The sequence below is a fragment of the Arvicanthis niloticus genome, chromosome 1, assembly GCF_011762505.2.
Source record: "Arvicanthis niloticus isolate mArvNil1 chromosome 1, mArvNil1.pat.X, whole genome shotgun sequence".
NCBI lineage: Eukaryota > Metazoa > Chordata > Mammalia > Rodentia > Muridae > Arvicanthis > Arvicanthis niloticus.
Genome location: NC_047658.1, coordinates 105,898,013 through 105,919,080, shown reverse-complemented (window position 1 = coordinate 105,919,080; position 21,068 = coordinate 105,898,013). Strand labels below are relative to the sequence as shown.

The following is a 21,068-nucleotide window of genomic DNA, read 5'->3' as shown; positions in this document are numbered from 1 at the left end:
CTCTTCTGAGCAAGCCACGCAGCAGGTGTCAGTAGGGTTATGGGGTCCTAATGAAGCACAGTGCAGAAACCTGCAGACCTCTGCCAGGACTTATCTCACTGTCTCTGCGTTGGAGAGTTTACCTTGAGACTCCAAGGAGACCTGTGGTAGTGAGGCTGGCTTTCAGCTATGTTACACTGCAGATCCTTCCACACCCTCTAAACAGTTGAAGCCCCCTGTGCTCTGTCCTGTGTCAGCAGGTAGCGCCATCCATTCTCTGGCCAAGAAAAAAGCACTCTTGTTTAGGCAAGATTGAATGTAAAACAGGGGGATTCTAGCCCCTAAAATGTTGGCCTAGGGAAGACCCAGGTCACCTGTACTTAGCTTTTTCCAGCCAAGCAGGTTGGGGGCCTTACTGAATTCCGAAGGCAGTAGGGAGGGATCAACCTGTGGTGGGTGACAGCTGCTATAGAAATCATGAGAGGGAGGAACCTGCTGCCTTGTGGTCACTCACAATCCACATATGGACAGAAGGAGGGTCACTCCAGGTCGTCCAGTGGTGGAGAGGAGGGCTATCTTTGTGACCAGGTTTTAGGGCAGGGCTTAAGCAGGCAGAGATTTCCAAAAGTCAGACCACTGAGTAAGCCAAAACGGGTTTCCAGGATCAAGGCCTGAAACACTGGAAGGCAAGCATCTCGACCTTATGAAGGAGCAGGACAGAGACAGAAAGGTTAAGCTGCGTTCCGGGCTTCCCAATTGAGCAGTGAAGACCCTAGTGAGGACACAGGACCCTAAATGACTTGTGTCACTCACCAGATATTTGCCGCAAACCAGTACTAGGGGACTCTGTTCGCGGCCCAATAAGCTACACAAAGAGAGGTCAGAGGAGCTAGATTGGGTAAAGCACAGCCAGGTTTCTGGACACGCGCATCTGTACGTTTGTACCCTCTTCGCAGCTAAGGGTCCTAATGTCCGTTCTAGGCGGGGCTTGTGTGCCAGACTCCGCCCTACTCCCATCCTCCTCAGGCGTCGAGATCCCGCGCCGCCTGTGGCCTCAGAGCGGGATAGCACCCTGCTGCCACCACCCGGCAGTTTAGATACTTCTCGACCCCCATTACTCGCACAGCAGCGCAAAGCCGCGGCCTAAAGTTTGAGGTTTCTAAGGATCGAGTAGCAGAAATCTGCAATCGACTTGTTCTACGAAGACAGCGGACGTTGGAAGGCCCAGAGGGATTCCCGATTGCTCGCCAGTCACAGCATTCTTGCAGGGCCCCCAAAGGTCTCCCCCGCCCTGTGAAGGAAAGAGTCCTCATTTCTGGTCTCTTGGGTACTTCAAGATAGGAGGAAGAAGACTAGCATCTGTCCTCTCTTGCTTTTATCTTCGCTGCCTTTTCGGTGCGAGGGTCGAGCCTACGAGAACTAGACCCTTCTCGGCGGGTAGCCCAAGCTGGGTGCCGCACACGGAATCTAATACCAGCCCCGCCCCGGCCCCGCCCCGGTTCCGGACTCCACCCTGAATCCACCCCTCCGGTCCCGCCCCGCTGCTCGCAATCCGCGGGCGGGTCGACTGCCCCAGCTAGTCAGAGCCGATACTAGAAGCACGGTCGACGCTGCGGTCCCTTAGTGCTCTGCTCTCGCAGGGTCGGGCGCGGGCCATGTTCCGGGCTGTGGCCGCTGCGCATACCCAGGCCAGGCGATGAGGAGCGGCGCGGAGAGAAGGGGCAGCAGCGCCGCGGCGCCCCCCGGTTCGCCGCCTCCGGGTCGTGCGCGCCCCGCGGGCTCTGATGTGTCCCCCGCCCTGCCGCCGCCGGCATCCAGCCAGCCCCGGGCCCGGGACGCCGGCGATGCCCGCGCGCAGCCGCGCCCCCTGTTTCAGTGGAGCAAGTGGAAGAAGAGGATGTCTATGTCGTCCATATCGGCAGCCAGCGCGCGGAGGCCGGTGTTTGATGACAAGGAGGACGGTGAGTGAAACCGCCTACTGAGGACTCCCGGGGACAGCCGGGTACCCGGGCCTCTGGAGACCTCCTGCGCTGTCTCAGGGCAGACGCGGGGGTGGCATTTCTCTGCGTTGGGACGCAGTCGCCACCTGGGTGGGACCGCTTCTTGGGGCGTCTGCGTTTCCAGGGAAACTATTGGACCAGGACTGAAGTCCCCGTGGCGCGTCCTGTTTCCAGTGATAGCGCAGCGGGCCAGATGAGGCTCTGGCCCGCCTTTCGAGGTGAGAGTCGGTGATGGTGGAGGCTCCGGGCTCAGGCGCGACACCGCCCACTAATGCGCACCGCATGTTTTCATTTTCCTTTATGGGTGGTATGCAGGCTGCGTGGTTACTTTTAGTTCCAGGAGATTCCTGCTTGGTGTGCACTCTGTGAAGTGAGGTGACTGCACTACAGGTGGCACAGGGGCCTGGGCCCTTCAGTTTGAGGTGTTCCACCCTGCAAACCCAGAACCTACACTGGATTATGCTGCACAGTCCATCCTTGCCTTTGTGCAAAGACCCGCCCTCGTGGAACTCGTGTTCTGTGAAATCTTTCTTCAGTGATAGCTGTTGACCTGGGGGACCTGTGTCTCTTGAATAGCAGCAGGGCAATCTGGTGGGGAGCTGGGGATGGGAGGTGCCAGACATCTGGCCCTGTAAGCACAGCAGCTGGAGTTGTGCTGGGTACAAGGACCTTTGACTTAGCCCCTACTTGGATGCAGCTTTGGAGGAACTGGGATGGATTCTCATGTAACATATAGCTTCTCCCTACAGATGTCATGCGAATAATTTTAAATGGTACAGCCATGACACATTTGATGGGTTTTTTTTTGACATTTTCTTAAAATAGTTGAAATATGCATTTTCATTTGTAGGCAGCCTACAGAGATATGATGGATTTTTATAATTTTAGAACGCAGTTCAGCATAGGATCCCAAGCTACTTATTTCCAATAAATAATTTAAGCATTTAGGAAATTACAATAATCAGAACTCAGGCCTGTGTTGGAGAGCATGTGAGGCTACATGCTGGCATTCCTATTGAAAACGGGAGGCATGAGGCCAGGCCAGTGAGTTCCAGGCCTCTGCTGAGTATGGTCAGCAGGGGAGGGGCATTCAGGTCCATCTGCATCAGGCACATTGTGTTCTGAGGTGGCCCGTCACTGTGCTCTGAACTTGGGGACAGCAGGACTCACATGTTATACTTTTGTTTTCAACGTTAAGTACTCAGAGTTAAAAAATAACCAGCCAACCAACCAATATACCAACCAGCCAACCAAACAAAAACAACCAATAAAACTACCTGGTTGAAAGAAGGAGGAGATCAATAAATTGGTTTGCACCGGGTTTCTAGCTAAAAGATGAGAGGTCTGGGAAACACATTTGCTTTCAGTACTTGCTGGTGCCAGCCAAGGGGTGGCCATCCTTCCATGTCTCTGAATCATGTCTCCAAGGCAGCGGGGTGGAAACAGAAAGTGATGTAGCCGGGGCTGTGGGTGTTGGTCTAAGTCCACGTTTTTTCTTCTTCAGGGTGTGCTGCCGCTGCCTCAGAGCTCAAGGGTTAGCCGAGGACCATGAGAGCAAGGTCAGCTGTGGTGCTCTCTGTCACTCGAGACCTACCTCCTTACTTGCTTATAGTAGAGTGACAGAGGGTACTAACTGTTCTGGGCTTACATGAGGTGAGCTGCTGGCGTAGCTCACCAGGACTTGCTTTGTGTGACATCACTGGCAGTGCTCATCCTTGGCTGTGTGACCCTGGGTTGACATATCTCAAGAACTTAACTAGGTTTTGGTGGATTTCAGTGACCAAATGGGGTCCTGCAGCTGAGAATGCTCTTTGGTTGGGTAACCACTTGGCTCCTCTCGTCTGTGTCCTTAGCAGGGCACAGAGTCATGGTGTAGTGTTTCCTTCCATTCAGTGCCTGGAGTGAAGGTGTTGGGATTCATTTACACAGAATGAGTGCAGTTGGGGCAGAAGAACAACCTTCAGAGAGGGAATAGGGCTTGGACTCCTGTGTTTCAGGGGGCACAAGTCACCCCCTTTTCCTGATGTAGTGGGGCTTAAGAGGCAGCCATGCTGTGCTGGTGACTTGCATGTACTGGAACTGTACAGTTGCCATGGTAATGTGAGACCTTCTGATGAATTTTTTTTTTTTAGATTAAAACACCTAATTAATATATCAAATTTGCTCAGCAAAGGGGAAAAAAGGGAAGAAAATAGGAGGGCAGTTTAACAAAGTAGCAGGTAAATTGCAACTAAAGAGTATAGTTGTGCCAAATGAGATTTTAAATGGCCTCTGCTTCTGTTAGTCCTCCTGGAACCCAGCGTGCTGTTCCTCCCTGGCGGATATTTGGGGCAAGAAAAGAATTCCTTGCTCTTCGTTTTTCAACCAAGGGCTCTGTTTCCTTTGCTCTATGCTCTGGCTTCTACTAGAAGAAGAGCCTCCTATCATTGCCTTGGTGCTCCTGTGATGCTGAGGGGTTCCCAGCACCTTCCCACTGTGGTAACCTGCTGAGACATTGGCCCTTCGAGCAGACTAGGGCTTGCCACCTCAGACCCACTGTGGTGTCCCCTTAACGGGAGGGAGTACCTGATAGCTGAGAAGGCTTGCTCCCATCCTGGATCCTGGAAATGAGTGAGGGTGTCTCTCCAGGGTGGTAAGTTGGGGAGCACAGTACAGGACAGGGACACAGACATTTAAAACACTTAAACAAAAGAAATAAAAAAACCCATTTTTTTCTAATCAGAAGTGCATTACAATGTATACATTTGAAAAAGAAGTTATACTTTATGCCAAAATGCATGTTCAGCGTGGTGAGGTTTCCAGGTGAATGCTGACCCTCAGGTTTCTTCCAGGGACCTAGGAATGCAGTCACACCCATAGCTGTGTAGAGACACCTTCCCCCTCCTTTTGTACAGAAATGGGTCCACTTTCTACACACCGTTTGCTTGTAACCTGCTTTTTTATCTATCAACATGTCACCAACATCGAAGAGGTCTGAAGCATCAGTTGGCTGCTAGATTCTTGTCAGCAGCTCTCTGCCTAGGTGGTGTATCACATTCAGTGGACACTCTTGAAGGACACCAAGTCCCTTCCTGGAAAAGCTGAGGTTCAGCTTGTGGCGGTAGACTGGCTGAGGTTCAGGAATCTCTTGTCTACATCCCTGTGACTCTGAGGAACAGTCAGCCCTTCCTTTCTATGTATAGATACAATTGCTCTGTTTACATAATTTCCAACTGGAGGACATTTTTGAAATATAAACTACATGGCGGTGAATGTCTGCATGCTCATCTCTGGCCCTGTCACCTTAGGATGAATTTCTAGGAATGTCAGCTATGTTTACAACAGGTGTCCAGGACCGGCTCCCTTGGGTGGAGATGAAGACTGAGAGACAGCAGACTTGGGGCTGTCATACTGTGGCACACATGTGGAATTCTGAGGACAACTTGAGAGTGTTGGTTCCTTTCTGACATGTGGCTTCCGGGGATTAAACTCAGGTTGTCAGGTTTGGTAGTCAGTGCTTTTACCTGCTGACTCATCTCCCTGGCCCAGTTTTACTTTTTATATTGCGAATTCACCCACTGAGAATGATAACACCTTGTTCCCTGAGTTCCACATTTTCTTAGGTTGAACATGTTGAAGGTATTTGTAGACTCGGATTTTTTAGTCTTCTTGTATGTTGCTTCAATCTCATTGCTGGGCTGTGACTGGGGCCTTTTTAACTGGTTCCACTTTACCTGGTTAATGCTGGCTGAAGAGACAGCTGGTTCAAACATTTATTTGCCAAGCATTGATCGTAATTTGGGACAGGGGGATCATGAGTTTGAAACCAGGCTGGGCTATGTAGTGAGACTGTTTAAAAATCAGAAAGCAGACCAACCAACCAATGTCGGATCATCTTGAATATGGCTACTTTGCTGAGACCCTTGCTAGGTTTTGTAGCACTCTGGTAACTTTTGTTGGGTGTCCTGGGAGGTATGTCATGCCTCCTGCAGCCCATGGCTCTAGTTTTACACTGACACTTGCCTCTCTTTTGTTAATGTTAGTACTCAGAGCTCAGAAAGCAGAGAGTGAGGTGCTGAGGCAGCTGGCCCCTACTCAGGCTCTTCTGTGTTACAAAAGTGGTTTTTGGCCCAATTTACTAAGAGACTTTGTCCAACCAGCTGTGACCTTGAGGGGTGTGTGTGTGTGGTATATGCATGTGTGTGTGTTGTGTTATGTGTAGTGTGTGTATATGTGAGGTATGTGTGTGGGGCGTGTGTGTGGGGCGTGTGTGTGGGGTGTATGTATGTGTGAGTATGTGGTATGTATGTGGTGTTTATGTGTGGTGTGTATATGTAGTATGTGTGTGGTGTGTGTGCATGTGTAGTGTGTGTGTGTGTAGTGTGGGGGGTGGTGTAGTATGCGGCGTGTGGTGTGGCGTATGATGGGGTGTGTGGTGTGTGCATGTGTGTGGTGTGTATGTAGTGTAGTGTGTGTGTGTGTGTGATGCATGAATGTATGTGGTGTATGTGGTGAGTATGTGGTGTGTGCATGTGTGTGGTGAGTGCAGGTGTGTGGTGTGTGTGTGTGGTATAGTGTGTATATGTGTGGTGTATGTATGTGTGGTGTGTATGTGTACTGTGTGTATGTGTGAGTATGGTATGTATGTGGTATATGTGTGGTGTCTGTGTGGTGTGAGCATGTGGTGTGTGTGTGTTATGTGGTGTGTTTGGTGTGTGGTATGTGTGTGGTGTATGTGTAGGGTGTGTGGTGTGTGCATGTGTGTGTGTGTGTGTGTGTGTGTGTGTGTGGTGTGTAGATCAGAGGGCAGTCTTGGGTGTTGTTCTTCAGCTACTATGTACTTTCGTTTGTTTTGTTTTTGAGACAGAGTCTCTCATTATCCTGCGGCCTGCCAAGTAGGCTCTAGGATTCTCCTGTCTCTGCTTCCCTAGTGTTGGTATTACAAGTGTGTGCCATCACATCTGACTTCTAGGATGCGCGTTCAGAGGACTGAACTCAGACCACCATGCTTGAATGCTAAGTGTTCTACTGAGGAGCTGTCTCCCCAGCCCTTTGCCTCGAGCTCCATGGGGAGGGAGGGGGACTCTCACGTAGCTCAGGCCTGGCTTGTTGATGATTGTCTCTCCCCAGCTTTGGAGAGGCTCTGGCATTCGGAAGCCTTTGGCTGCGGAGAATGAGAATCTTCCCTGGTTGTATGCCCTGTCTGAATGGCCTCAGGTGTGGGTAGTAGGACGTGGGTGCAGGTTTGGAAGGGGGGCGTCTGACCCTGGCTAGTCATTCCTGTCTCGGTCCCTGTGCCCTGCTTCTTTGGATGTTTGCTATTGAGTTCCTGAGTTCCAGGTACCGTATACAGATCCAGGAGGATCCTCGAATGGCGGTGAAGCCCAGTGCTTGATTTCCTGAGTTCCAGGTACAGTATACAGATCCAGGAGGATCCTAGAATGGCGGTGAAGCCCAGTGCTTCTTTTCCTTCTGGCCAATGAGGCCCTTCTAGAATGGACTTGGGACCCACCAGCAGGCATTTTTATGTAACAAATGTCATCTCTGTGTGTCTATCCATCTGGTTGTGCAGTTTACAATGCTAAAAATAAGCCAGCTTTTTGTTTAAAAATTTAGCCACCCGGTTTTCAGTTGAGAAGCACTGCAGATAACACTGAAAGTCATTTTTTGTTCAGAGCTTCTCTCTGCTGGTGAGGCCCACAGACATGCTGAGGAGGGTCTGAGGGAGGCCAAGCTGTTTGAAAGCATTTCTTCCAAATAGTTGGATTGACTAGCTCACATAGACTCCCAAAGTGTCATGAGTGCCTCTGTGCCCCCGGGGGGAGGGACTTGAAGACGTAGATTCTGGTTCAAGAGGGTCTAGAGGTCTAACAGGTTTATTTCCAGCCAGCTCCCATGAAATGTTACTGGTCCATAGACACAATTCAAATAGCAAGAACTTTGAGTATACAATGAGTATATAGTAGGTGTGTTGTTGGGTGAGGACAGCCCTGATGAGCGGTGAGGTGGACGTCTGCCTGGCTTTGTCAGGTGCTGGCTTGACAGAAGACTCACCTGTGGCTGAGGCTGTTGTCACTTCTCACTGAGCTGCCTGCCACTTGCTCCAACTGTCACTAGAACCTTGTAGTCAGTGTGTTATGTGTTGCCTCCTCTTCCAGGCGCTTAGGCAGGCAGATCTTTTCCGTGTGTTACCCAAACTTGACTGGCACACTGTGCCATTTGCTCAGCAACCCAACAGTTTGCCTCTAGGTATGGCTGCTGAGGGATGGCTGAAGGATGGTCACTGTGTCTTAGTTTTGCAGATGTAGCTACGGGAAGGATGTGTGTTCCCACCAGCTTCCATACCTGTGGGTGCTGAGGGGGCTGTCCATACTGCCAGTGGTCCTGATGCTGAAGGCTGGGTCCCTGTGGCCTCAGTTGCTTTTGTGGTTCATTTTAGCCAAAGGGCTGGGGCCTCCACCGGCGCCATTCTTCCTTTCTAACTCGACTTCTCCTTTGCACCTGAAACTATGATGAGCTGTGTCGTGTGCTGGGTATTGCACCTCAGGGACTGTCTACCTCTTACCTCTTGTTTGCTTTAGTCTGTGCCACAAGCTCCGCTGCAGTGAGTTATTGCTAACATGCTGGCACACGACAGGAGCCTGGTCTTCTTAGCTGTGCCCCTTGCATTGGGTATGGTGCTATCTACCCTGGGTAAGCGTGTCCTTCTATTCCCAGAGATGCGATGTGCCTTGCTCTTGCTGGGGTCAGGGCCAGTGCTCCCTTCCTACCTGAATCAGGCAGAGACTCTGTGTGTTACTCTTTACATCACTGTGACAGAACACCTGACCAACACCACTTAAGAAGCATTTACCTGGCTCACAGTTTGAAGGCACAGTCCATCATGGCAGGGAAGACATGGTGGCAGAAGTGTGAGGTGGCTGGTCATACCATGTCAATAGTCAGGAAGCAGGAGGAGATGAACGATGGTGTCCAGCTTTCTCCTCTTTATGCTGTGCAAGGACCTCAGCCTGTGGAATGGCAGTGCCCAGAGTCACCGTGGTTTTTCCCACCTCAGTTAACCAAATGCAGAAACTCCCTCATAGACATGACCAGAAGCTTGTCTCTCAGGCAATTCTAGATCCTATTGAATTGTTGATATTAATCACCATCCCACATGTTGAATAATTATAGTGATCAAAGTTTGAAGATAATATGGAGCAAACTGAAATTAATACAATCTTGTTATTTTTGAAAACCAGAGTGTCTGTGTCATTAAAAACTCATTCCCCACTGACTTGAAATCTGTTGTTTCAAAGAACCAAGGCGGTTACACAGGTCAGCATGGCTGGGAACCTAGCTCAGACTCAACACTTGTCAACTTGCTTGGGTCCAGCTCTGAGGCAGAAATTCCTCCTATCCCAGTTCCTCAAAATGTGACCTGGTAGCCCGCACTGGTCTCTAGCACGTTTCCTCCCAAACTCTGGCCCGTGTGGATTGTGTGAAACCCTAGCTCAATGTTATTTCAGTTCTGAAGCCAAGGAGATGCTGTAGGTGGGAGGCAGTGTCGCCCCCAATTTATTAAAAATAGGAACAGGCACATTCCATTTTTCACAGTGATTTAAGAAGTTGACTTTGAAAAGGTTTCTGGGCTTTCAGAATTACCATATGACTCTTCATGCTTCGAATGCAGAAGGCTTAGCTTATGACCACAGAAGCAGTAAACATTGTGTGTATGGAGTTTCTCTGAGTTCACTATGGGGGTCACTGGCACTTAACAGTATTTGTGTGTATGGCATTTTGCTGTTGTTTTTGACGTGAGGCCCTAAAGGTAGGAAAGGGCTTGTGGCAGCCTTGATTGCCATCTTTCTTCCCGGGCACCTCCACCTTTCCCTAGGTTCTGTGGTAACCATATCTAACCTTGGAGGTGCTGCTTATGGTAGGTCCATTCATAGCTCAGGACAGGACCTGCTGGCATTCTCTCTCAAGGCAGACTCACTTGGTGCTCTGGGGACCATCACGTTGCTTGTCTTTTCCTGATAATGTACCCCAAAATATAGTGACTTAAATATTTTTTATTGTTCCTTGTGATTTCCTGGGGTCAGGCATCCAGGTGGCTTCCTCACTCAGGGGTCAGATCATAAAAGTTCCTGCAGCTGTTAGTGTGTTCGGATATCCGACTACTTAATGAGTTACCTCAAGACCTAGTGCCCTACGTATACACCATCCAGCAGTCCCCTCAAGTGGCCCTCACAGTGGAGTTGCTCAGGTATCTTCTGAGACTTTGATCTGTCCCCTGGGGTGCTGTTCTCTGAAGGTGGAGGGGCTGTGGGATGTGTTCCTAAGCCTCACGTCTCCACCAAATGAACTTTCAGGAACAGTACCCTCTGAGGTCACACCACCTCAGGCTCATCCCTCTAGAAGCTAGGAGCTAAGAAATTAAGTAAACACTAGACAGGAGGGTCAGGGATTGGGCTCGGCCTTCTGAAAGAAACACCCAGGAACCTGGGGACATATTTGAACTCAGTTGTCCTCATGGTCTCAGGCTTATCCCTTCTCATCGTCACTGAGGTGAGATATCAGAGCAGAAGTGGGAGGTGGTAGGCTTCCTGAGGAGCAGACTTGAAGGCAGAATCCCTTCTCCTGTATCTGCTGCGGAGGTCACTTCCAGGTTCCCCCTTGGACATAGGAAAGGAACTTCCCAGGGCTAAGGTCCTGCTTGCAGGTGAGCTGAGGTTGCTATGGATCAAGGCTGGCTGTTGGAAAAAGCTGAACAGGGATAGGGAGTAGCTGGAACAGGCCGGAAGTGCTTTGGTCAGTACAACTACCACAGTGACCTCTTAGAGAGCCTTCCCTGTGATGCACAAGGCCTCTCCTGGTGATCCAGACCTGAGCCACACACGATGTCAGCTCATCTGGGGCTACTCAGCACAACCAGAGGCCCCCAAACCAGCTCTCACACAGTACCTGAAGCATGAAGGCCTTTGGGGCAAGGTGTGTGTGTGTGTGAGTGTGTGTGTGTGTGTGTGTGTGTGTGTGTGTGTGTGTGTAGGGTCACTGCTCAGCTGTGGCCCTGTCTCCGTCTGGCAGTGGGAACTTTCTGGAAACCGCTTAGACTTTGGACTTAGTTCTGAGAGGCCTCTGTAGGATCTACCCATGTCTGTCCACAAGTCTTGTTTTAGCCCCATTACTTTGCTTTTTCCTCCTGTTTATTTTTGTGTTTATGTGTATGTGTGTAGAGCATGTATGTGTTCGTGTGGGTACATGTGCACATGCCTGTGGAGGCCAGAGGTCAGTGTTGAGTGTCTTCTGAGGTGCTCCCTTTTTTATATTTTATTTTATTTTTATTTAGATAGCTTCTCTCACTCAGCTCAGCACTCATAGGCTGGCTAGACTGTCTGGCCAGCAAGCTTTGGGGGCACACCTGTCTCTGCCTGCCAAGTGCTAGGTTATACATGGTCAGCACTGTGCCTTGCTTTTTATGTGTGATCGGAGATCCAAACTCAGATCCTGGTGCTTTCGCTGCAGATACTTTACTGGCTGCACTACCAGTCCCTTCTCTTTCTTGTGTCTCTGGGGTCATATTTTAGCTCCACAGGCAGAAAGGGGTTTTATAAAGCTCAATGGCAGAGAGAGGAAGCAGGGGGAAATGCAACTAAGAGGAGAGAAGATGCAAATGGCTTTAAGAGAGGCAGCAGGATCCCAGGCCCCTTGTGTCCCTGCTCTCCTCAGGCCCTTTCAGCAGTGCCAGGGTGTCCCCAGACAGAGAGGCTGTGACTCAGGAGTTGGTTGGTGGTACATGAATGGGATGGCTATTCTGAACATACAGGGCACAGTTGCTGAGGTGACCCTAGGTGTCCTGAGCTGAGGTAGCACCTCAGAAGGGGCAGCATGCAAATCTGAGTGGGCCTTCAGTGACTGAGTTCTGACTTATCCCAGGAAGAAGAGGGTAAAGATTGCCACCCTGAACCTGGGCTTCGTACAAGCACCAAGCTCCGACGGGCAAGGGCGGGGGTGGGGCAATCTAGGAGGAGCTATTCTGGATGCGGAGATGCCCCAGGCCCTGACCTCATTTTCCTATGTCACAGCTCCTTTCCCATCTCCAGCGACCCCCCCCCACCGCCCTTCTTTGCCTAACTTGACCTCTCTGCTGACCCTTACGTTGCCTCCCAGGGCCATCGAAGCTGACTTAGAGAGCCCTACTTCCATATAGTGATCAGGCACCTAGGGTCACCTGGGACATTGGCTTCCAGCTGCTGACCTAGCATGGTTATTAATAGTGTCCCCTTTCCCTTGTGACAGTGTCCTGGTTTGGGTGATAAATTATATAGATCCTCTACCAAACTGCCAGATACTCACCAGACGATCTCCCCCCCCCCCCCCGTGTATAGCTTTTTCTTATGTAATGAGACTGACAAGAAAAAACTTAAGAAATCCGTTGTCTTATGTAACCAGCACTCATGCCGGAGCCATTTTCCTGTTTGTCATCTTTCTGTTACCCACACTTGAACATATACAACATAGACATTTCATCTTAGCAACTTTTCTCCTAATACATTTATCTTAGAATATCTAGATTTGTAGGGAAGCCGTGGAGCTGGTAGAGGTCCCCGCTAAGATCTTATGTTGGTGTGGTATATTGGTAGTCTGGTGAAATGGTACACACGTGTAATCTCAGCCCTGGGAAGGCTGAAGCAGGAGGGTTGTGAGTTTAGGGCCAGCCTTAGCTACATGGTAGGACCCTTTTCTAAACAAAATGCAGGGTACATCAAATCCAGTGACACAGTAGGGATACACCATTGGTGAACTGTGTCTCTGCCATATTCATATTTCTCTAGTCATCCCTTAATGTCTCCTCTGTCCCCAGAGCCCACCTGGACCCCAGATGAGATTCAGTGTTGTGTCTCCTTAGGCCTCTCGTGGTTATGGCAGGATCTCCTGTTCAATGTTCTTGATGGCAATTCACGTGTTCTGTAGCATCCCCTCCTAGTCAGTAGTCATTCCATCTTTCCCTGGGGATTAGTCAGGGACTGTGGATTTGGGGAGGAAGACCTCAGAGGCAAAGGACCATTTGGTGTGGTTTAATGAGAGCTCATTCAGTCCACACCATGTATGGTGACATCAGTTAAATGGCACAGCTAAGGTGCTGTGTGAGTCAGCTTTTTGTCACTGTAATGAAATACCTGACCCAGGCTTCTGAGCTAGAGAAGGAGGTTGCAGGCTCAAAACCTAAAATTAGGCAGGAGGAAGAACCATTGTCTTGGTTCTGACGAGGATAGCAGTGAGCAGTTGTGTGTGTGTAGAGAAAGAGAGGGGGAAGGAGAGAAGCAGAGAGAGACAGAGACACAGACAGAGACAGAGAGACAGAGAGCAATCTGAGCACGCACAAGCAGGTAAGCCGTGAGGGTTTTGTACGGAGAGGCTCACAGTCTCCTTGAGAGGACTCCTGTTTCTGCATAGACCATTTGTCTCTTCTTCCATTACTTGGCTGTTGAGCTACTTGTATTACTTTGTACTTACAGATACTTGTTTCATGGTATGGGATGGGATCCAGTTCTACCTAGTCTGCTGTTTGCATTGCTCCCATGGCTCCGTTGGCACGCCTCATCAACATTTGTGGCAGCTTTTTGTTGAAAATGTTCTTACATCCTGGCACACACTATTCCAGGCTTAGCCTGCATGTTTCCTGACCCAGCCTTTGGGTCAGCCAAGTCTCTGAGGAACACTGGCTTCTGTTTTTAGAGGGATGTTGTAGAAGCTGCGATCAATGTACTGGGCGTGCTCCTTGCTTCTAGGGGGATTTAAAACCCAAGCCTTGCTGTATTGCCTGCTTATGACCCAGCTCTTCCCATTGCCTCACCCCTTCGGCTCATCCTGCTTTCTGTTCTCTCACTGCAGACTCTTTGTACGAGTGTGGGCTCATGCTTTGCTTTGGTAAAGCGTCTGACTATTGAAGCTGCACTTGTGCATGTCCTGTGGGATGGGCGGCAGCCGCTGCCATTGGTAGCTGCCCTGACTCTCTTAGTGGGGCTTTGCTGTTCTCTGTAGCACACAGAAGACTCACAGAACACCCCATGAAACTCTGATGCCTAGGACCAGGACAAAACGAGTCCTTTACATCTGAACTCCACCTGAAACATGCCCTGTCTCATCCTAAGCATGAGATCCCGTCTGGGTTAACCTGAGTGAGAGCTGCTGCTTTTCATCCTGGCTAACATCAGGACAGCAGCTGCTTTGCCAGCCACAGTTTCAGGTAGCTTCATAGTTCCTATGGAAGCATTATAAACACGCTCAGCCATAAGGTTGCCCCATATGCTAAGCACATCTAAGCCCTGGTACCTCATTCCCTTTTGGAGTTCACCTACCCAAAGCCCTAAACCTGTCGCCAGTCTTTTCTAACACCATCTTCCTGAGGCACCCTACATTCTCCATGGCGTGTGTCCCCTCAGATGGCAATAAGCCTTAAATCCACCTTGTTCAACCACAGACTACTTCTGACTAGTCTGCTTAGAGTATTTAGCCTATAGTCCAGCAAGTATATCCCCAAGTCAACATCCAACAAGATGTACATACATGTCTTTGTCTTCAGAGGCACCAATGGGAATGCCCAAATGGCTCTATGTGGGTACTAAGAGTTGGAGCCAGATGACCTACGTGTCACATTCTTGTTTGTTGATGCCACAGAACCCTTTCTCAATGGAACAGGAGACCCGCTGCACATGACAGTATAGTACATCTCATAGCCACGCTGCTGAGAAAAGGAACGAGGCATAGGGCTCCTGCTGCCCAGCTCCACCTTGAAGAAAGCTCAAGGGAGGGTTCTCAGACCTCTACCAGCAGCTGGGGCTTGTCTTTCACTGTCCAGCCTCTGATTTGACATCATTCTCTGTATATTCTGTAAGATGTTCTAGATTCAGCATGGTCAAGACTAAGCCCTGTGGTCAGGCTTGTTGGCTCGTGCCTATAATCCTAGCACTCAGGAAGCTATGTCATGAAGATGGCCATGAGTTCAAGGCTAGTCTGGGCTGCTCTGCCTCTAAACAAACAAACAAACAAACAAACAAACAAACAAAACCCAAATTCTGTAAATCCCACACCAATCTAGCATCTTTGTTTTCTAAACTTCCTCACAGGTGCTTCTTGTGCCCCCGTGACCCCTGCCTGTCAGGTCACTTTTCAATGGATCTCAGCTGCAAGCCCAGAATTGTGACTTCTAGGAAGGCCCAGGCCAAGTGTTTTCTCTGTATTCTCCCTGTCCTGACAACTCTACCTGGAGGTTAGAGATGCCTCCGGACTCTTGGTCATCACCACTCCTGAGGGGGAGGTACTCTGTAGGCACTCTGGAGAGAACCCTGGTTCCAGGAATTTGGGGGGTGAAGGTGATGGTGGTGGTGAAGTATGAGCTGTTCAAGGAACCAGCTATAGGACGGTGTGTGTGTCGGTCTGTCTGTTCAAAAGGAATGCCTGGGGTTGCAAGACAGAATTATTATATGCAAATTTAGTTGGTGACTTGTCATGCCACAAGCTCCTGAGGGGGCATGAAGGTGAATCATGCATTTTTTTGTGACCCTAGAGTAGAGCTTAACATAGTCACCCAGGTGGCATGCCACATGTGGTTACTAAGTAAATAAGCAATGTCTTGATTTTCTCATGGTAAGGAAGATTTACTTGATCCTGTGTCCCCACTTCTTAGTACCTCCCATCTTCTCAATAGTACAAGATAGGACTTGTGCCTTAGTTCCTTAGCTGTCCCTTCTGTGACTAAGGCTAAGAATGTTCAGTGTGCTGACCACTTCACTACAGGAGGATTGATGCCCCTTCTTTTTTGCCCAGTGGCTGGGGATGCACATTCCAGGACCCTTCTCATCTTTCTTGGCTGACCCCTCTCCCAGCTCCATGGCTCCATCAGGCTGGGTACCCTCCCTCTTCTCACTCCACTCATGCGTTGGTGATCTCATGGCTTCAAATGTCGTCTATATGCCAGCATCTTTAAATTTACATCCCCAGCTGGGGCCTGTCTCCCACGTCCCACACGCTCTGCCTAGCTTCTGACCTCATGTCGTTCCCTGTATATCTTAGAAAATGCCTCACACACGCAGCATGGCCAAAGCCAAATGCTTCTTCTGCACCTCCCTGTGTCAGTTCCACCAGAAGCAATGGCTCCCATCGTTGTCTCATGCTGGGCCAGGCCTTTGACCACTCGCTCTTCAGGGTCTTTCTTTCCCACATGTCCCTGAACCATCCTTTAGAAGCCTCTTGGCTCCATGTTTAGAAGAGTATGTCACAGCACAAACTTGTTTCCTCATGTGTTCTGAAAACCACCCTCAGCCAGGCTCTGGATGTGTCCCCAAGGGTCTCTCCTGTGTTCCCAGGGCAGTGACCACATCTTCCTGCTCTTGTCTGCTTGGTGGTTACCTGGCTTACCTGACAGTCGGGATGGTGGGACACACCTCAGTGACAAGCCCCCCCCTGTCATTGCTCACAAGGATCACAGAATTTTCTTCTGTCTCTCATTCCAAGTCCACCTCCTTTCAGGGGGACAGCTTACCTTGTCTCTGTCACATTGGCCCAAGCAAAGGGTCAGAGGGGACCAGTAGGGCTCTGGAAGTGTCTCTTATTGGCAAAGACTTTCCATGACCTGAGAGTGGCTAACAATTTAGCAGCCAGAAAAGTCACAGTGGCAATCTCAGAGGTCAGCAGAGACAGTCGCCATGCTCAGGCCAGATGCTGGAGAATGGCCTCCACCTGCAGTCTCCTGCCTGATGACACCTGCTCTTCCTTTTGCTTTTCTGCTCCACTGTCCACGGTACATCTCATGTGTCAAGAAGGTGGCCCCTGGGGCACAGACCTCTGGGCAGCATTGAGGTATGCTCAAGGGTTTGTTCTGTGTCATGTACAGGTAGATGGGGCTCCCATGCTGATTGGGTCCCTGAGCCGTCTCAACCAGGCTGATAACTGTAGTTATCAGTGCTTGGTAACTCCATGGGAAAAGCTCCCTCCTGCACTGTGGGGTGTTGGCAGCATCTGACCTCTGTCCAGCGCCACCAGTAGCAACCTTCTCTGTGTTTGCAGCTAGCTGCCACATATCCTGGTGAGCAGCTGTGCTGGTAAGTGAGAACCCTGAGATGTGCTACATCTGCAGCTGCTGGGGACCAGTGCAGTTACAGCCATAGCTGAGTATGGCAGGTAGGTAGTGCTTCCAGAGCCTGGCTAGGGATCACAGGCTCCATAGGCAGCCAGGGTCAAAGGCACACTGGAGAGAGGTGGTCCTGCAGAGCCTGCAAGAAGCATTGGCCTCATGTGAATCATAGGGCCAGGATAAGGATAAGCTCTCCCAGGGCTGTATGGGACAGCCTGTCCTTGCTAACCTATTGGCTAACTATAAGACTTGTTTTGATTAGAGGAAGAGTTCTAGAGAACCAGGCTATCACTGAGGTTATGTGGGTTAGCCTGTGCATGAGTGAGTATGTAAAGGTGTGAATACAATGTATGGATGAAGCACTCACTTGTGTAAACTTGAGAACAAATCCACAGGAGAGTATAGGCAGATATGCATGGTGGTGTGAGAGTGAGCAGTCATAGTATCTGAGTATGCACATGTGAACCGTGGCAGTGTGTCTTCATAGAGCCATGGCTGCCACGTTGTACCAGGGTTTGCAGGCCAGGGTTAGGGTGGGCTGTCTGGGCTTGGATTCTGCCCCCCCCCCGACCATCAAAAGTGTACATACCTAGCACAAGTGTCTGTGGTGGATCTTGCTACCTAGAGCAGTCTTGACCTGGGTGATCTTTAAGAACTGGCTGGAGCATCAGTGTGCTGTATTTGCTGGGACCTGAGACCCAAGGCAAGAAGTGCTCTGTCTCAGTAGTAGCTAAGAGAGCCTTTGAGTCGAGAAAGTATCCTCCCAAGCTGGTGAGGGGAAGAGAGGATGGTGAACCTTGTGTGAATCTCACCTCGGGAGCTCTGCCTCCTGCTTTCCTTGTAGGTGTTTGTGAGGCACGTGGGAGGTGGATGCCCCCTCATACACAGACATACATGCTGCTTTAGGCTGCCTGAGGTGTAGCCCAGCCATAGGTGCTTATATATGAGAGTAGATGGTACGCGTGTAGCACTAACCCCAGGCTAGTAAGGGGACTTCTTGGGGGGGTCCAAGGCCTACTCCTATCAGCAATGGGATGATGATCCATGACACTGCCAATTCTCACCTGAGGACCTGGTCCTCAGTGATGGCACTGAGTCTTAGCCATAAGACTCAGAGAAGCTTAGACATAGGCTTATTAAAGACTGACAACAGAGGTGTCTTGTCCAAAGGATCTCTGGGTCCTTGGAAGGCAGAGCCTGCCTCTTCACAAGAATGATACACATCCTAAGGCCCCATATGTGCAGTTTGGGAGTGAACATCTCTTGGACTGAGAGAGACTAGAGGGTTCAGTGGCCACCCAGAGCCAGGTGGTTCCTTCAGGGCTTTGGTCTTGTCTGTGGTGGTGTTTGGTGGGCTCTACTATGGTGTAATCTCCAGAAATCTTTGCTCAAACAAACGCAGATTCCTTTAAATTACACTCAAGCACCCCAGAGAGCTCAGCCTGCTCCTCACAGACTGAGCTAATTGGAAAGTTCAGAAGTTTCTGTTAATTACCCCTGCCGTCTAGCAGGCTCTTCTCTCACTGGTGCAGTTGCTCTCTCAGCTGTCTTCCTGCTATACAGTGAGTTGCAAGTGAGTCATCTGGAGAAAACTGAAAAGCAGCCAGGTGAGCTGGATGAGGCAGAAGTTCTCTTCTAGGTCTGCTGGTGCCTTGCCCATGCTGACTTTCTTGGCTGTTCTGGGTGGATGTCACTTTGTTATCTCTGTGTGTGGTGTCCCTGAATAAATGTCTGAATGGATGTCTCTAGATTGATGACCCTACATGTTATATCCTTCATGATTCCCTATGTGTGGCACCTCTGGGTATCCCTGGACAAAGAGTTGGAGCCATGGGCCCTCAGGGCATCAGTACCTAGTGCCTTAGGTTGTGATAAAGAGGGTGGTGCTTCAGGCATCATTCACAGGACTTCCAGAGGCTTTTGGCTTCCGAAGGGCTTCTGGGAGCATCATGAGTGTCAGTTCAGTGTCAGCCATGGGATCTGGACTTTCTGTTTAAAGTGGCATCTCTTATGAGCCAAGTGAACTCTCCTGCACACCATCAGTGGACAGACACTCTTCTAAGACAACAACCGGAGGCAAGAACTCACTTTTAGACCAGGTTGAGAAAGCTGTGAAGTCAGGGACCAGGATACATTCACTCAGCTTTGTACAGTAGGTGTCTGGTGCACACTGGTTAACTAAGGTGGGATGGAAATAAAATGGACAATTGATATGGGAGAACTTAGACCAGGCACTCTGGGAGTTGGACCTGTGAAAGTTAGTGAGTGTCATGGAATTACACAATGTAGTCTGCTGTTAGTAGAAGACCACACAGTGATCCTGACAATGATGTTTCTTCTGTGGCATTGACAGATATTTCCAGAGGTAGAGCCAAGAACTCTGGCTTTAGGAACCTCCAATTTCTTGATGACTAATAATTTTGACTATTCCTTCATGTGCTTATTGGTTGCTATGATGGACTGAATATTTGTGTTCCCTCCCCCACATTCATAAGTTGCAATCCTAGATCTTGAGATAACAGTGTTAATAGGTCTGGTATTTGGGAGGTGACTAGATCACATGGGTGGATCCCTCCTGATGAAATTAGTGTGTCTCTATCTATCACATGAGGATGTGGAAGAGGATGGATATGACCCAATAAGTGGACCTTTAGAAGCCCTGACATTTTCTAGACTTGACTTTGTGTTTCTAGACTCCAGAACTGTGGGAAAGAAGAATACTAATGCTTAACCCAGTCCATGGTCAATTGTTGATAGCCTAGACTTAGAGTGTAATTTTGTGAAGTGTATGTTCAAATCTTCTGCTGTGTGTGTGTGTGTGTGTGTGTGTGTGTGTGTGTGTGTGTGTGTGTGTGAATATTGAACATAGGATCTTCTTAAATTCATATTCTAGTTCCTGGATGAATATATGTGCAGATTCTGTCTCCTGGGCTGTTGCTCATTTCTTCATTATTCCAGAATTATCTCTTGATGAACAATCTTTTTCTCTTCCTTCCTTTCTTCCTTCCTTTCTTCCTTCCTTTCTTCCTTCCTTTCTTTCTTCCTTCCTTCCTTCCTCCCTCCCTCCCTCCTTCCTTCCTTCCTTCTCCCCTCTCCCTTCCCTCCCTCCCTCCCTCCCTCCCTCTCTCCCTCCCTCCCTCCCTCCCTCCCTCCCTCCCTCCCTCCCTCCCTCCTTCCTTCCTTCCTTCCTTTCTTCCTTCCTTCCTTTTTTCCAGACAGTTTCTTTTTCTGTGTAGCTCTGGCTGTTCTGTGTTTTGATCTGTATACTAGATTGGCCTCGAATTCACAAAGATACACCTGCCTCTGCCTCCCAAGTGCTGGGATCAAAGATGTGCGCCACTATTGCTGGCGGAACAATCTTTTTCAGTTAGTGGTTTTTTTTTTTTTTTCATTTTAAAAATGATTTTTAAAATGAATTTTATGTATTTATGTATTTTTAAAATGTATTTATGTATTCTATTTGCATGTAAGCCTGCATAACAGAAGAGGGCATTAGATTCCATTATATATGGTTGTGAGCCACCATGTGGGAGCTGGGAATTGAACTCAGAACCTCTGTAAGAGTAGACAGTGTTTGTAACAGCTGAGACATCTCTCCAGCCCCTGTTTTTTTTGTTTTTGTCTAAGAAATCTTTTAATCAACTGTGGCCCTTGGGATCAAACTTCATTCTACAAACATGCCACAGAACTTCACTCCTATCTGCTGAGATCTAAGATGCATTTAAAATGGATTTGTGTGTGTGTGTGTGTGTGTGTGTATGTGTGTGTGTGTGTGTGTGTGCGCGCACAGAGTGTGAGTTGGGGTGTAGGTCCATGTCTTCCATGTGAAAGTCTGGTCATTTTAGCCCTCCACACTGAAAGCAATTGCCATTTCTTCTCTGGATCCCCTCTCACATTTGACAAAACTCAGCAAGTAAGTGTTGATTTCTGGCTTGTCTTCTTGTTTTCCCCTGTGCCAACAACACACCGCTTTGGTCATGTAGCTTTACTAT

General features: G+C 49.3%; 1 protein-coding gene across 2 annotated transcripts in view; it reads left to right on the top strand.

Annotated features, from left to right (window-relative positions):
• The first annotated feature begins 1,507 nt into the window (after window positions 1-1,507).
• Stk32c (serine/threonine kinase 32C) overlaps window positions 1,508-21,068 on the top strand; it is a 78,974-nt gene continuing 59,413 nt past the window's right edge. The window contains exon 1 of one of the 2 annotated variants that reach the window (XM_034495083.2): window positions 1,508-1,940. In XM_034495083.2, coding sequence (XP_034350974.1) covers window positions 1,676-1,940 — 265 coding nt within the window. In that variant the 5' untranslated portion in view covers window positions 1,508-1,675. Of the gene's footprint in view, window positions 1,941-2,138; window positions 2,198-21,068 lie in introns of those variants that run through there. The other variant, XM_076912559.1, reaches the window with a different exon arrangement.